At 29.1% G+C, this 18564-nt stretch overlaps 1 protein-coding gene across 3 annotated transcripts in view; it reads right to left on the bottom strand.

Moving 5' to 3' along the window:
* Positions 1 to 10998: 10998 nt before the first annotated feature.
* Dad (Daughters against dpp) overlaps positions 10999 to 18564 on the bottom strand; it is a 74890-nt gene continuing 67324 nt past the window's right edge. For all 3 annotated transcript variants that reach the window (XM_075291922.1, XM_075291920.1, XM_075291921.1), the window contains exons 6-8: positions 13077 to 13298; positions 12857 to 13007; positions 10999 to 11687 (exon numbers count right to left, since the gene is read on the bottom strand). In XM_075291922.1, the coding sequence (XP_075148037.1) occupies positions 11519 to 11687; positions 12857 to 13007; positions 13077 to 13298 (542 nt within the window). In that variant the 3' untranslated portion in view covers positions 10999 to 11518. The remainder of the gene's footprint in view (positions 11688 to 12856; positions 13008 to 13076; positions 13299 to 18564) is intronic.

Here is an 18564-nt window from a genome sequence, read left to right as displayed (position 1 = left end):
ACATTTGCCATCATGACAGCCTTCTTACGCAGTAAGAGCTTGCAGGTAGCCAGAGGCATACCAACAGATTCTAGTTCCCCTGGAATATGTAAGGTAGTTCCTAGCCTTGCTAGCTCATCTACTTCGATGTTCCCCGGTATGTTCCTATGGCCAGGCACCCATATTAGGTGAATATTGTGCTGCTCAGCCATCTCATTGAGAGATTTGCGGCAGTCGATGGCCGTTTTCGAGTTGAGGAACCCAGAGTCCAAGGATTTTATTGCAGGCCAATATTGCTTGGAGCATTACTTCTCAGCCAATTCACCACTTCTCTTATTGCTAATATTTCAGCCTGAAAAACACTACAGTGATCAGGTAATCTTTTCGCTATTCGAAGTTCCAGATCTTTAGAATATACTCCGAAACCCACTTGGCCATCCAATTTGGAGCCATCAGTGTAGAAATCTATATATCTTTTATTCCCCGGGGTCCGTGTACACCACGCCATCCAATTTGGAGCCATCAGTGTAGAAATCTATATATCTTTTATTACCCGGGGTCCGTGTACACCACGCCTCACTGTTGGGAATTAGAGTCTCAAACTTATTGTCGAAAAGTGGTCTCGCCAAAGTGTAATCCACTACGTTGGGCACATCTGGCATTATTTTGAGGACCGAACTGTGACCGTAACTTTTTTCCGACCACAGCGATAGCTCGCGCAACCGCACAGCCGTTGTTGCAGCTGAATGGCCAAAATGTCTAAAGGCAATAGATGCAGTATGACATTAAGGGAATTTGTTCCTGTCTTGCTGAATGCACCTGAGATACCCAAGCACGCCATACGCTGAACTTTGTCTAAACTTGTTGGCTGGTGAAGTGCCGGCCAGCAGACTACAACACCATATAGCATGATAGGTCTAACCACTGCCGTGTATAGCTAAATGTACAATTTTTGGTTTTAGTCCCCACTTTTTCTCTATTGCATTTTTGCACGAGTATAAAGCTACCGTTGCTTTCCTCGCCCTTTCTTCAATATTAAGCTTAATGTTCAGCTTCCTGTCCAAAATAACGCCAAGGTATTTTGCACACTCGCTAAAGGGAATTTCAATACCTCCTAAGGAAATGGGCCTGGTGGTAGCAACATACATTCCAAATTGTATGAACATTTGGCCGTCAAAATTTGTTCGCGTATCTAACGTACAAATGGTCAATAGTTCAAAAAAGACTCGTGTGGATTGGTCGAAAGAAATACGATCGAAACACGTGTATGACATCGTGACAGGTTATTAATCGTGGATTTGCGTGAATGAGACCGAAGGTAAACACCTGTGGACTATATAAGCCAACGAAAGTTGCTCGAAAGTTGATTTCCTGTTTTTTTTTCGGAAAAAACTGTGCATGTCGCAATCGTACCACTAGAACAACGCAGAACAGTCAATTTTGAGTGGTACACAACCTTTATTTTGCTACTTGTATTCGAAGAAATTTGAAAACCAACCGCCGAAGACGGATCACTCTTCACCACGACAAGGCGAGCTCTTAAAAATCTCTGCATTTTTAAGCAAAACATCGATTTAATGGGTCATCCGTCGTTTATTCCGGACTTGACACCGAATGACATCTTTTTATTCCCGTACGTAAAAAATAAAATTTGACACCTGAAGAAGCGGTTGATGCATTCCAAATGCATGGTTTGGAGATACCCCAAACGCATGAAAAACTATAAAGTAATTGTCGATGATTAATATTTCTATTTGTTCCAATTAGAGATGTGTGTGTGTGAAACGAAATTGTCGTGACACGCGTGATTCTCTCGTATATCACGTGATCGTGAACAAAATCTTAAGCAACTCTCGTGAATGTGCGTGAATGGGACTGAAACAAATATGTCGTGCGTGAGCGTGTGTGAGAAAATTTCTGCAAAATCATGCTCACGAAAAAAAAATATATTTAAATCTTACTCGTATGTTAACTGAAATGAATTTAGCTGCCAAACTATATAACTCTTCATGAATTTTGTTACCTTTGTTCATTCCCGGTTGAAAAATGTCGTGAGTCTCGTGAATTTGTCGTGAGTCAAGTGAATCGTGCGTGAGCATGACTCTTTAAAAGTAGTTCGTGCGTGAGTACTGGTTTTCATTTCGTGTATGTGAGTGGATAACAGATGTATCGTGCGTGAGCGTGCGTGAATAAACATTTTGCTTCGTGAATGTGCGTGAGTGAAATTTCACTCACGCGCACACCTCTAGTTCTAATCCTGAAATATTAAAGGCAATCATCGTAATATTTAAATTTTGATTGAATTTGATCAAACAAAAGTCCGAATCATAGATAACTACAGTGTGCAGATATGTATTGGAACCTACTTCAGGTGGAATTACATACCTTGCGTCGGGTGCGTTGACAATATGTAAACAAACCAACAAACGAAACACAATCTAAAATGTGGACGAAATTCGAATATAACGTACGTACGCATGACCGCATGGTATGTAAGCCCACCTGAAAGGTTGCTATCATTTTCAAACCGCCGTCTTACATCTGTGAAATTTAAATGGGAATAAATCGTTTCGTTTTCGTACCGTGATACTGGCAGTGTTGCATTGTGTATAAATAGTGAACGAAAAAAACGCTGGCACGTCCAGTATATAATAACGCCTTGATTTGAAATCTAAAATATGTAGATTTTTACCCCCATTATTTAAATGATTACCAGAAGTAAAATCTGGAAATTATAATTCAGTTTCATGCAATTTTCATTATCAGTGCACATGGACCAATATTCGCCATTCTAGATTTAAAAATGCATGCAAATTTCATAAAAAATATGGTTTCTAAAAGCCCAAGAAGTAAAATCGGGAGATCGGTCTATTTAGGACAACAACTACGGTTTCTAGAAGCCCAAAAAGTAATATCGGGAGATCGGTCTTTCTGATGGCTATACCAAAACATGGACCGATATTCACCATTTTCGGCACACCTACTTATGGTCCTAAAATACCTATAGATTTCTAATCTCAGGCAAATTGGATTCTATAAACCCAAGAAGTAAAATTGGGAGATAGGTCTATATGGGGCCTATACCAAAACATCATCCGATAGTCACCATTTTTGGCACACCCCTTTATGGTGTTAAAATACCTCTAGATTTCCAATTTCAGGCGAATTGGATAGAAACTACGGATTCTAGAAGCTCAAGACCCCAAATCGGGAGGTCGGTTTATATGGGGACTATATCAAAACCTGGACCGATATAGCCCATCTTCGAACTTGACCTTGGCCTGCAGACAAAAGACGAGTTTGTGCAAAATTTCAGCACGATTTCTTTATTATTGAAGACTGTAGCGCGATTACAAAAGACAGAAAGACGGACATGTTTATATGTCTTAGAATTTATCCCTCATCAAGAATATACATATATACTTTGTATAGTCGGAAATCGATATTTCGATGTGTTACAAACGGAATGACAAACTTATTATACCCCGTCACCATTCTATGGTGGCGCAGACCAAGCTCGTGATATTCTATTTCGGCCGCAGACCATGGACATTTCAATAGGACATTATCCCATTCAGCACACGTAAATCAAGAATGGCTTTGTAATTAAAAAAAAAAATAAAATACATTGATTGTCAAAAATGAGTATTTTTAAATTATTGGCCTAAGAATTCATACAACTGTTAACAACACACAAAAAAATCTGATTCAATAACGAAATTAATTGATCCAATTAATTTTTTAATTGAAATGTCTTCAATAACAGAAATGATAGTATCAATTAAAAAATTAATTGATAATATTAATTTTTGTGATTGATTTTTGTTTCAATTAAAAAATTTGTTGATGCAATTAAATTTTTAATTGAATATTTGTTAGAACTCAATTAAAAATTTAATTGGAAAATTTTTCGTGAATTTTTGTTTTTTTTTTTTTTTCTGTGGATGTTTTTACTTTCTTCTTGACACATATTGTAGTATACGTTCGTTTCCTACTCGACAAGAGAATATGACTTGCCTTTCGAAATATAGAAAGCCAAATCAATTTTGCTTCGTTTGAAATACGAAAGAAAGCTCTCGTTTGAAATACAGAAACTGGGCAGTTGCCACTCGAGCTAAAAATAATCTACGAAAATTTGGAGAAATTTTTACCAAAAAAACTACCAAACAAAAAAACCTATTTTGCATTATGAAAAATTTGTCAAAATTTTATTTGTATAGAAAATGTCATTAAAATTTTATTTCTATAGAAAATTTTGTCAAAATTTTATTTCTATAGAAAAATTTGTCAAAATTTTATTTCTGTAGAAAATTTTATCAAAATTTTATTTCTATAGAAAATTTTGTCAAAATTTTATTTCTATAGGAAATTTTGTCAAAATTATATTTCTATAGAAAATGTCATCAAAATTTTATTTCTATAGAAAATTTTGTCAAAATTTTATTTCTATAGAAAATTTTGTCAAAATTTTATTTCTGTAAATTTTGTCAAAATTTTATTTCTGTATTTTTTTTTTTGCTATAGAAAATTTATTCAAAATTTTGATTTCTATAGAATATTTTGTCAAAATTTTATTTCTATAGAAAATTTTGTCAAAATGTTATTATTATTTTATTTTATTTTATTTCTAAAAATTTTACTTCTATAGAAAATATTGTCAAAATTTTATTTCTATAGAAAATGTTCCCAAAATTTTATTTCTATAGAAAATGTTCTCAAAATTTCATTTCTATAGAAAATGTTCTCACAATTTCATTTCTATAGAAAATTTGTGAAGTACCACCTCTTGGTTGAAAGGAAAATTTTGCAAGAATTCTACCAAATAGTAAATAATCTACCATTTTTGGTAACCGTGACAAAGACTCGTTTTTCGTTTGAAATAAGTAAGAAAGCTCTCATTTGATATATAGTAACAAGGTACAAGCATTCGTTTTGTTTAAGATGTCTTGTCAGTAAGAGGATTTCTGGCTCTTGGATTTTTATGTCGAGCAAACAAATCCGCTTGTTTTAACACGTCGTATCAGTTATCGTCTCGATTCTTTGGTTTTTATGTCCAGTTGAAATGTCAATTTTGGGCATTCTTCGAATTTGGTCAGCATGAACATAGATTGGATTTGATCAAACAAATGTTGGAAAATCGGAGTTCTAGGGTTGATATTCTTCCCATAGAATATACCCCTAACTAATAAGAACCTAGTGACGGTTTCCGACACTCTACATCAAGTAATGGTTAATATCTTATGTAAGACACTCCCAAAATAAAAACCAACTCGTGTATATTTTTTTGCATTAATTATTTTTTCATTTCGGTTCATTTTTTCAATTTATTGTACAAAATTTCTTAAAACTTAACAATAGCATACATTTAATTTACATTCGCACATATGATTTACAATTTAGTTCTTTATATAATTAATTATATATTACGTTATTGGATTTTTATACATATATACTTTTTGTTTTAAATAATTTTTATATTTAAAATACAATTTGGAATTTTTTTAAACGATTGATTTCATAGTGGACAAAATCTGGTGTGAAACGAAAAATAACTTTTTGGTAAATCGTATTAAAAAATTATAAATTTTATAATAGTATTGATTTTGCTGTTTTTGGGTAAATTCCATAAAAATTTGTATGAAATCGATCTATGATTTAGATACTAAATAGTTCGTTTGCTTTCTATTTACAATAAATAGTGAAGAAGGAAATGGCATGTGAAGCCTTGTGGTCGTATTTATTAGTTAGATATTGTTTAGAATTGCTATTGGGATAAAATTAAATTAGAAGGAATACACAAATTAAATAATTTATAAATTTTAGATTGATTTATTTTTCAATTTGACTACAAAAAAAAACCTGAAATAAGTGTTATACAGAGTAGTTTGGATATTAGAATTATATTGAGCATTATTTTTTTTTAAGGAATAATATATAAATTTGGAAGTTTGCATAATTTTTATTTTAGAAACATCATTAAAATTATTTGATTCTTTGATTCAAAGATAAACAAATTTTAAATGTGAAGCCCATAAAAATATTGATTTTTTTACATTTAAATATAAGCGTTTCTTTGTCCCATAATATGTTAATGTTGCGTTGACCAATCAAAAAGTTTTGGATGATTTAAAAGACCCACCAAAAAGGAAGTTGTTTTAAGAAAACAATTAGTTCTTATTTCTATAATTTGATATTATAGAAATAAATGGAAAAAAATGAAAATTCAAATAAATTTATTTTAATTTCCATGAAAACTGAAGTTGTTTTAATAAAACAATTAATTTTTCTATAATTATATTATATAAAAAATAAAAACAAACAATATTATATTATTTGTTTTTTAATTCCAAGAAATTTAATCCCAATATATTTTGTTGGAAATTGTTTGGTTTTCCATATTTTTTATTTGAGAAATTTTCAAATAGTTTTTTTCACATTTTTTAAAATTAAAAGCAAAAGTATCTCAATTTTGCATTTCGATTTGTCGGAAATGCAAGTGAGTCTCTGAAAATAAAATTAAATTAATTCTTTAGAAGTAATAAAATTTAGATAAATCGTTCGCCAAATTTTTGGAATTACAAAAGAAAAGAAAAACAAATCATCTGATCTTTGTGACATTTTTGTAGTGTTGTTTAGAATAGAAAATCAGATTTTTAAGTTGCAGCGTTGCCAACTAGATCTGACTCTTTTAAAGCTGAGAAAAAAATAATTTCACGGCCTTTTTAGCAGTTTTTAGCCTTATTTATTTTCGACATGTTTCTATTGAAATATGAACGAAAATGCGTTTTTATCTAACACTTGAAAAAGATAATAAATAAATTCTGTTAACGCGAATGATAGTTGTATAAATGAATTTTAGAAGGTACCATGGGATGTATGAGTAACATACAGAGCATATAAATCACTTATACGATCCATGGTACTCGAAGGAAGTGCAATAAGATGAATGACTATTACATATTTCTTCCACTTTATACAAAGGAATTAAATACAAAAAAACTATTGTTTAAAAAATTAAATGGAAAACAAATAAAAAGTAATTCAAAATCTTTGGCGATAAAATGAACAACACAAAAAATCATTACTCTAAAACATAATTTTACAAATTAAAATATTCGAAAAATAAATAAAGAATAATACAGAAAATGATGCATATAAACATAAAAATAACAGAATGTTCACATATGATCATTTTTTTCATATACATTGAATGTGTGAAAAAGATGACAGAATAAAAATAGTATATATATAAAAAAATGAAAACCAAACCCCCAATATATTGCTCATATGGGAAGTTTGTTAAATTAAAAATTAACAATTTTCTCCCACTACTACACACAAATAAAAAAATTTCTGATTTAATCACGAAATTAATTGATTCAATTAAATTTTTTAATTGAAATGTCTTCAATCAGAGAAATGATAGTATCAATTAAAAAATTAATTGAAAGTCAATTAAAAATTAATTGATCCAATTAAAAAATTAATTGATACTATTAATTTTTGTGATTGATTTTTATTTCAATTAAAAAATTTATTGCATCAATTATATTTTTAATTGAATATTTTTTAAAACGCCAATTAAGACTTCAATTGGAAAAATGTTCGTGGAATTTTTTTCTGTGTACAGTCGATCTTCTCTATAGTGAATTTCTTTAACATGATTATATTTCAAGAACACCACTTTTTCGTTCCCATTTGCCTTATAATGAATTTCTATACAAGAAAATTTTAAAGCTATCAGAGTATAGTTAGACAAATTTAAACTTATTTTTATTAAAAATTAGAAAAAGCTGATTTATTTTGCGGGAATTTGACAATACAATACGTTAATTTCATTACAATACATTACATTGTAATGTATTCTAAATCCATTTTAATTTAATTCAACTTTTTACAATTTTGAAAAAAAAAATGGACTTTGGGTATTTACCAAGGATGTCTAGGCGTGTTTTCTTTAATTAGTAAAAACAAGATTGTTTTATTTTTCTCTATGCATAAAAATTTTAAGTTGGCATCCTAAGAAATTAATGAAAAAAGTAAGTTTCAGAGGAGTCTGTATAAAATTATCAAAAGCAAATCCTCTTATCTATGACATTGGAAAATATTTAATTTTTTAGTTAATTTTTAAACGATTAGAAAAGTAGAAAAAAGCCACTCAAACAAATGTATGGCAAAGTAAATTTAATTTACTGTTCTACGCTTATTTCCAAAAGACAATTGTTAAGATTTAAATGCCTGTTTTATTTTAAAATAGAATTGAAAAAAAAAAATAAAAAAAAAACAAATTTATCCGAAACAAGTATCAAATTATGCAATCCCATTAGGAGATTTTTAAAGAAAATTTCAGTACATGCTCAAAAAATAATAAATAGTTGTCGCTGCTGATAGCTTGGCATTATTCAGTTTATTATTTCAATTTATCGTTGTACAAGTTATTCACAAAACAAACTTCAAGCGACAATACAGTAAAGATTTGAGCGAATGGTGTGACCGCCAGATTAATGATGCTCTGGATAGTTCATAGAAACGTTGTGTTAAAAACTTTGCAATACAATTGAAAAAATGTTCAATAAAATTATTTTACAATGTTTGTAGTGTCACTGAGAAAAACAACTTAGTATTGGATTAAAAAAAGGGATATATGAATCGAAAATCGAATTTTGGCATGAAAATCTAGAAAAGTCGAAACCGATTATTGACCTAAAAATCATCGCAATTTCATAGATTTTCAATTATTTCTTACTTTTGACTATCAAAAATCGATATTAGATTTTCAACTATTTATTAATTTCGACTATCAAAAATTTACTTAACGGAAACAATAGTGTGTTTATCATAATAACTTCTACACTGAAAAAATAGCATGACCGGCTCCAAAGATTTTGTCTTTACTTAAAAACTTTTGGTATTGATTCCGAGCCAAAAAAATCGAAGAATACAAGTAAGGATACTTTTAAGACACAATTCTGTTTTAAATTTGGGCTTTGTGTATTTGCTTCTAGGAAGCAAATTTTTCGCTTTCGCTTTTTCAGCATTTTTTTTCATATGCTATCAAAGTCCTTTAAAAACGAGTTAACGATAACTTTATTTTCCAAATTCAGACTCAACTTCCAGTAGAAATTATGATATGTTTCAAGTAAAAAACGTCTTTAAAATAAAGTGTTGAAAAACATGTCATACACACAAAAAAATTTTACGAACATTTTTCCAATTAAAATTTTAATTGAGTTTTAAAAAATATTCAATTAAAATGTTAATTGATTCAACAAATTTTTTAATTGAAACAAAAATCAATCACAAAAATAATAGTATCAATTAATTTTTTAATTGGATCAATTAACTTTTTAATTGACCTTCAATTAATTCTTTAATTGATACTATCATTTCTGTGATTGAAGACATTTCAATTAAAAATTAATTGGATCAATTAATTTCGTGATTGAATCAGAAAAAAAATTTTTTGTGTGTATATATGAACGATTTTTTGCTTTGTGTGCAAGATGCAAAAAGACAACAAATTTAAAGAAAATTTCATTAAGTTTAAAGAATTTTTCTGAATTATTAAAGTCAAGTTGACCTTAGTCCAAACATTTTTTCTTTCATGTTATGATACCTATTTTTAAGTGAAATCACTTAATTATACGGACAATACGACTTCATTGAAAAGTTTATCGACTTTTGGACAAGGAAAAAAACTTTATATTAGAGAAAGGCATTTTCTATGCTAAACAAAATTTGCATTCGTATTTTAAAGACATGAAATCTTTGACCTCACGACAATATTTTTTTTCAGTGTAGTGACAACTTTTCATTGTACAATAACTTTGCAATACAATTGAAAAAATGTTCACTGAAATTATTTTACAAATTTTGTAATCTAACTGGGAAATAAAACTTAGTACCGGGTTTAAAAAAGGGATATATGCTCGAAAATCGAATAATCAATTATTCGAATTTTGACATGAAAATCTAGAAAACTCGAAATCGATTATTGACCAAAAAATAATCGCAATTTCACAGATTTTCAATTATTTCTTACTTTTGACTATCGAAAATCGAACGAAAAACATGTTAAAAATTTTATGTTGAACATTTTGAATATATATTAATAGTAACCCAATAAAAAAATTAACATGTTTGATTGCATCACTAATTTTTGGCATTTCTAAATAATGGAAATGTTTTCCCAAATGACGTCATTCGTTCCTTGGTTCATGTGAAATTATATGAAATATTGTATAAAAAAGGCCAATTACATTTTTTTTAAAGAGGAAAGCGATAAAAAAAAATAAAATATGATCTGAATTCTATGAATTCTTTGTCATAGGAGTATTATTTTTAATACAAAATAATCCAAATTTATATTTACCTATCTTATTTATATATCTGACCAGCAGATTTTTAATTTCTTCAAAAAAATAATAATTTTGTTGCTCAATATAATTAAACTACTTAAAGAACAGAAATTGGGAATAATTTTGTAAGGATTTTCATTTAGAATAAATATCTTTCTTGAATGTTTCCATTTAGATAATTCAGCATATAATTATATTGGTCGACTGTTTCTTTGTTTTGCCTTATACTTAAAAACTAAATTTTATATCTGATTTATTTTGATTTTGTGTTAATTTCTTTTATATATATATGAAGTTTTTCGAAAAAACTTCTTATTTTAGCGGATCACAGGATTTCCATTTATAACAGTTTAACCGTTTTGTTCAGCAGAAAAAAAAATCTGCTACTGCGGACAAATATCTACAAACTATATATGTATATATGTACATATGTAGTTATATGCATGTACATATGTATGTAGGATAGACCCCTTCATATTGTTGTTGTTGTTGTGTATATGAAAATTATCTACTATTCGTATCTCTTTGCTTATTGTATCAATTGTACATACCTATGATGTTTGTATGTTTGTCTGTCTAATTCATTTGTTTACAAAAAAAAATTGGTAAAGAATATTAAGTTATACAAGTTATTACAATAATAATATTTTAATTCCAGTCCTTGAGTTATTTTTGTTTCAATTGTTTTTTATTTTGTTGTTGTTTAAGTTCACTAAGATTTCTTTCGTTTTTCATTTTGTGTTTCTTTGTTTGTTGATGTTTTTCTCTTATTTTCTCTCTCTCGCTCATGTAATAATCCTTTTTTGTGGAGATTTTAATGAATGATAAGCCTGAAAGGACTATCATTTTGCCACACGGCTATGCTCCAATAGGCTTTTAATCAGTTTGACTAGGGTTTGTTGAAATGTTTGCAAAAGCCTATCGCAAGAATACCTCTGACATTTAAAAGGACATGACCATTTCAGATTTTTATCACTGGTACTGCGGCTGATTCCAGTCGTCATAGATTTATCATTCTCCACAGCCACTGTAGTTTTAATCCGTCTACAAAAATCTGTTGCGGATAGTGGTAGTGTCGGTGTTGGTGTCGGTGTGCCATTTGCCATCATCATTTGTGTGAAGTCCAATACCTTGTTTGGGTATACAATGAATTTTTTCCCATATTTCAATTCGAATTGGTGTCACCGTTGTGGACGAAATAGAACTTCCAACCAGCATGGACATCGTGTTACATCGGGTCGTTTATAGGAAAATCCCCAGCCTTTGGCAAAACTAATGCGCATACTAAATTTATCAATTGGACCCGTTTGGACACCGGGACATTGGTCGGAATAAACTAAGGAATGAGCCCTGAAAGAGGAAAGAATTTAAGAATAAAATTAAAAACAAATATGTACATAGGTTAGGTTAGGTTAGGTGGCAGCCCGATATATTAGGCTCACTTAGACTATTCAGTCCATTGTGGTACAACATTGGTGAACTTCTCTCTTATCACTGAGTGCTGCCCGATTCCATGTTAAGTTCAATGACAAGGGACCTCCTTTTTATAGCCGAGTCCGAACGGCGTGCCACATTGCAGTGAAAACACTTTGAAACCCTCAGAAATATCACCGGCATTACTGAGGTGGGATTATCCACCGCTGAAAAATTTTTTGGTGTTAGGTCGAAGCAGGAATCGAACCCAGGACCTTGTGTATGCAAGGCGGGCATTGCTAACCATTGTACCACGGTGGCTCCCAACAATATGTACATGGAAAGTTGGTCAAAAATGTAGAAATGTATACACAAAGAAAAAAATATTTTTCTCCCGAAAAAAATTTTGCGACAAACAAAATTTCCGTTTTTCATAAAGAATTTAAGAATGACAAGGGACCTCCTTTTTATAGCCGAGTCCGAACGGCGTGCCACATTGCAGTGAAAACACTTTGAAACCCTCAGAAATGTCACCGGCATTACTGAGGTGGGATTATCCACCGCTGAAAAACTTTTTGGTGTTAGGTCGAAGCAGGAATCGAACCCAGGACCTTGTGTATGCAAGGCGGGCATGCTAACCATTGTACCACGGTGGCTCCCAAAAATATGTACATGGAAAGTTGGTCAAAAATGTAGAAATGTAGAAATGTAGAAAGAAAAAATATTTTTCTCCCGAAAAAAATTTTGGGACAAACAAAATTTCCGTTTTTCATAAAGAATTTTTCTAAAGGCAAATAATTATGAATTTATCACAAGCGTTGCAACGCCTTCTTTTAAATAAAATTTTGTAGCGCCAAAAGAAAACTTTGCTTGTCTAAAATTTCGTTACTCGGAAAAGAAAACTCTTCTTTCAGTGTAGATTCCGCACGGAACGATCTTACTTTCAACAATGGGAGTTGAAGAATTTTACACTTCGGCGGAAAATTTTAAATTTATTTCATACTCGACCGTCTTTACTTAAAACGTGAATGCCGTTACAGAATGCCAACTTTATGGACAATAAAACAATTTTTAAATCTTTGAAACATACAATTCTTTCTACTCACTTATATATATCGAAGGCTCTAAGACAGTCTCCTGGTTCCACGCGACATACACGAGTCATACTATCCGTTAAGGTGGGTGAATAGACAAATATTGGCACAGTCGAACGATTATATAACCAAACACCATCCGTCTCTTGACTTAGAGTAACACCTAGAGAATGTCAAAGAAAAAATTAGATCAGAATTTATTTTCTTCGGCGCCCTATTTGAAAAAACTCACCTAAACCTATTTTTTGTCTTGTGGTTTGTACATCATTGGGCGATGGTGTTGTTCTTTTCTCAATTATGTCTTTCAAACACATGCCTTCAATATAGCCAGCTTCACTGCTATAGGGTTTTTCGGAAAATATATTTATGGTTGGTGTTTCAGCTGGATAACGGTCACCTACACGCTGTGAAAGTTCCCAATAGGCCACTTCACACCAATTGGGAGAACGACTTTCTGCAATGATAAAAAAATCTTATATTAAAGATTGTGCTTATCCAAGTGCTTCATATATATTTTATTATTATTTTTTGATATAAAATTCAACTTAAGGATACCAAATTATGATAACTTCTGGTGTAAACGAAAGTTAAAATTATTGATTTGTATAGAAGAAATTTTTATTTTGTAGAAGTGACACTACCTGTCACATTTTTAATCAAGAATCAGGGATGTAAAAGTTGTTACAATTGTACTTAATTGGCTATGTTCCAATTCTCAAAAGTACAATGGTACTACAATGACCTATTTGGTACAATTTAAAATACTCTGTTCGTCTTCAAAATGTTCGAAAAGTCCCAATTAATTAATTTTCCAATATAAATTATATTGTATACATATTTTAGGTACTGACGAAATTACAATCAAATGTGATAAGGAATTTAAAATTTGGAGTTCGACAATAAAATATAACATTTCGGAAGATTAAATGCAAACTGCACATGTAAAATACAAAACATCAAATTTGGACTACACATAGACAATGTTTCCTATATCCTGAAATGAATACAAAAATATATTTAGGATTTCTGAAGCATTCAAGTCATGTTAAAACTTCCGCCAGATGATGGACAACTTTTGAGTGAAATTTCAAGAATCGTTCAATTCCGCAATTTTGTGTTTGACTGAATATTTTCATACGAGAATATGATGAAGGCTTTGTCAACAAACACACTGGAAGGAAATATATTTGGAATTTTGACTCGCCCAAACCCTTTACAAATATCACCTTCTTTATATTACAAGCTGATAAATAATTTTTATTTTTCCGGTTACTATATTTCAATCAATTATTTTTGGAAATTTGCTACAATTTTAACCCCAAAAAGTACATTTTTTTAATTCTCGTTGGTACCAGTTAAAAATTTGAGTTTTCATCCCTACCAAGGATTATTGCATCAGCATTTTATTTCTAACATCGCATCGATAGAAATCTTACACATATTTCCAAGACAAAATTCGTTAAATTTAATTTTCCTTGATTCACAATAGCAGTTCATTGTGAATTACTAACAGAGTGAATAAATAGAAGATGGTCTGTTTGTAGTGTCTACAAAACATTTTTGTAGAAATATGAAGAAATTTGTTGATACTTTGTAAATATTTATCATATATAAAATATTATTGACGATTTTCTCGTTATTATGGTATAACAAAGAAGTTTTAATCAACGGTTTCAGGGATGCCACCTTACTGCATAAAAACAAAATCTTATATTAAAGATTGTGCTCATCCAAGAACTTCATATATATTTTATTGTTAAATTTTATTCTTGATGTTTGACATAAACTTCAACATAAGGATACCAAATTCTGTTGTAAACGGAAAATTGTTGATTTTTATAGAAGAAATTTTTCTTTTGTAAAGTGACACTACCAGTCTCAAAGTTTTGTATGCGCTATCCAGAAAATTATTATTTCGGCATTTTATTTCTAAAATCGCATCGATAAAAATCTTACACATACTTCCAAGATAAATTTCGTTAAATTTAATTTTCCTTGATTCACAATAGCAGTTTATTGTGAATTACTAACAGAGTGAATAACTAGAATGTGGTCGGTTTCAGGGATGCCACCCTACTGCACCAAATTGTTTTAGAATTTCTCGGTATAAAAATTGTAATCTAGGCCCAGACATTTTCAATAAAATTGTTTGGCTTTTAATTTGCGAATTTTCGTTTGCAACAACGATATATATGAATGTGATCATCACAAATAAAAAGAACAAATAATAAAATATACCGGCAGTTGTTGTTTTGGTCGTACTTATTGCTTCATACAAAATGCACTCGTTTCAATTTGAAATGGTAATAATTTTGGCGCCACCACCATCACAGGCATCATCATTCAATACCATTGACCAGCATTTGTGGTACGAGCAAAGTTACGTAAATAATCGAAATAAATTTCGAAACGAGCAAAAAACAAGTACAAAAATATTATTTAAACGTATCTCATCGCTTGAATGGTTAATACCGGCAGGGGTTGCTGTTGCTTTTTTTTGTGCTAGATATGTATGTATGAATGTATACGATGAAGGCAAATAACATAGTCAGCTTTTGTTTTATTATATTCCTAATACAGAATGATATTAGATTCGAAAGAAACAGATTATTAGAATTATATTAGGCATATTTTCTTTTAGTGCAGCAATCAAAAGAATTCATTACATCAGTTCAAATTTATTGAACAGTATAAAATTTTCTGTTCTTTATTTAGACGAAGACATAAAAAACATTTTAGTTAAATTTAATTTATGTGAAATTATATATTTAACTATGTTATATTTCAATTTAAACTATGTTATATTTCAATTTTGCCGTTTTTTACAAAATCCAAAGCTGGACCGCGTTCTCATCATATCATAATCAATTCAGGGAAAATTCAAAAAAACACCGCAAGATTTTCGCAAAAAAAATAAAAAAGCTATAATAATTACGCTAAATATTTGTTGTATGTTATCTAAAGTCAAATTTTTTTAATGAAATTTTTAAAAAAAGCGTTAATTCTCTTAAAATTCATATTAATTAAATTATATTCGTTGTAATTGAACTTTTGTGCAATATATGTTCGAGCAGGGCTGTGGAGTAGAAACAATTTTGCTCGACTCCGACTCCAGCATTTTTCATCAGCCTCTACTCCGACCCCGACTCCGACTCCGGAGTCTACTCCGGGTAATATAACTAAATCTCATTTAATGCCACTAATTTGTAGTTCTATTGTGGGGGGACCAATATTATTGATACCATCTCAAATGCTTTAAATTTGTTGCGAGCTATATAAATGTTTATATTCCCATAAGCATGAATTTGAATCTGAACTGATTTATACAAAATTGTATACACTTCTACAATATCTACGTACTTAAAATTTAAATCTAACATTATGGGACGAAACACAATTTTAGTAAAAAACAAATAAGGAAAGTCTGAAGTCGGGCGGGGCCGACTATAATATACTCTGCACAACTTTGTATTTAGATCTACATTTCGATAAAATCTCAAATACTTCAATTGTTGAGAAAATTTGTTATAGAAATAAAATTTTGAGAAAATTTTCTATAGACATAAAATTTTGACCAAAATATCTATAGAAATAAAATTTTGACAAAATTTTCTATAGAAATAAAATTTTGACAAAATTTTTTATAGAAATAAATTTTTGAAAAAGATTTCTTTAGAAATAAAATTTTGCAAAATTTTCTATAGAAATAAAATTTTGACAAAATTTTTTATAGAAATAAAATTTTGAAAAAATTTTCTATAAAAATAAAATTTTGACAAAATTTTCTATAGAAATAAAATTTTGACGAAATTTTCTATAGAAATAAATTTTTGAAAAAATTTTCTATAATATAAAATGTTGACAAAATTTTTTATGGAAATAAAATTTTGAAAAAATTTTCTATAGAAATAAAATTTTGACAAAATTTTCTATAGAAATAAAATTTTGACAAAGTTTTCTTTAGAAATAAAATTTTGAAAAAATTTTCTATAGAAATAAAATTTTGAAAAAATTTTCTATAAAAATAAAATTTTGACAAATTTTTTATAGAAATAAAATTTTGACAAAATTTTCTATAGAAATAAATTTTTGAAAAAGTTTTCTATAGAAATAAATTTTTGAAAAAGTTTTCTATAGAAATAAATTTTTGAAAAAGTTTTCTATAGAAATAAAATTTTGCAAAATTTTCGACAGGAATAAAATTTTGAAAAAAATTTCTATAGAAATAAAATGTTGACAAAATTTTTTATAGAAATAAAATTTTGAAAAAATTTTCTATAAAAATAAAATTTTGACAAAATTTTCTATAGAAATAAAATTTTGCAAAATTTTCTATGGAAATAAATTTTTGATGAAATTTTGTATAGAAAAAAAGTTTTGACAAAATTTTCTATAGAAATAAAATTTTGACAAAATTTTCTATAGAAAAAAAATTTTGACAAACTTTTCTATAGAAATAAAATTTTGACAAAATTTTCTATAGAAATAAAATTTTGACAAAATTTTCTATAGAAATAAAATTTTGACAAAATTTTCTATAGAAATAAAATTTTGACAAGTTTCTATAGAAATAAAAATTTTGAAAAAAATTTTCTGCCAAAATTCGACATATGGTCTTAAAATGAAATTTAAAAATTAAAATCGAAAATAGCTGTTTTTAGTCATAAACAAATCAATTATATTATATATATCAATTATATTATTTCTTGCACAAAAAAACTTAATTTACCTTTTTTTACATTTTTTGACTATTTTATTTATATTTATATTTTTAGTTTTATTTTATTTGTATTCATTTATTTCAGTAGAAACACATGGACATAAAAAAGCTAAAAAACTCTATTTTTTCTCTGCTAAACGACGTAAAACATAGCCAAATTGGAAACGCTGACTGGAACTTTAACCCTTTTTATTTTTATTTCTGTAACTTTTTGATAGTTGGCAATCACTAGTTTAAAGATTAAATTAATATTGCGATTTTAGTTCAAAAAATTAAAAAAAAAAAATAAAATTCAATAAATTGAGCAAATCTTATTGTCGCCACAAATTTTGGTTTACTTTTTAAAAATACATGTAAAGCACAAATCGTCCACCGTCTGTCGTTACCGTTGGGCTTATATACCAAGATATATAATACGGATTTGCCAATCATTTATACTTTACTCCTCACTGTTGCCAACTATGTTATATTAATTACCGTTGTTATTACTAGCGATGCCTAGCTCTAGGTGTTGCTCCAAAAATTACAGTGATTTACCTTTTCCATGGGAGATAATAATGTTTAGGCAAAATTAAAATATTGTATGGATAATTTTACGACAATTCAATTATTTTGCACTAATGATTCTTATAAGCATTTTGAATGCTATTCGTACAAAAACGTGATCTTCGTAGAAGTCATATCCACAGTTTTATTCTAAGCTTTTTGAAGTATAAAAAAACAAAAAAAGCTATATATAAATATAAGCCAAAAAAAATCAGAATGAAATATAATAAGCGTAGTAATATCGTATAGAAATATGAAACTTGTACAACCGGTCAAAATAAAAATAACTGAGTTTGAAGCCAAGTTTTTTGATTTTTTTTGTGGCTCAATAGGTGGCCGCTGAGTAGTAGTATGTTGAAATTCATAGGGGATAACTTTGTTCACAAACAAAAATAGTTTTTTTTTTGCAACCACATTATAAAATCGCGAAAGAGTGAGAAAAGCAATATAAAAG

Source organism: Haematobia irritans, chromosome 1 (assembly GCF_050003625.1).
Source record: "Haematobia irritans isolate KBUSLIRL chromosome 1, ASM5000362v1, whole genome shotgun sequence".
NCBI lineage: Eukaryota > Metazoa > Arthropoda > Insecta > Diptera > Muscidae > Haematobia > Haematobia irritans.
This window is presented reverse-complemented; position numbering and strand designations above follow the sequence as displayed.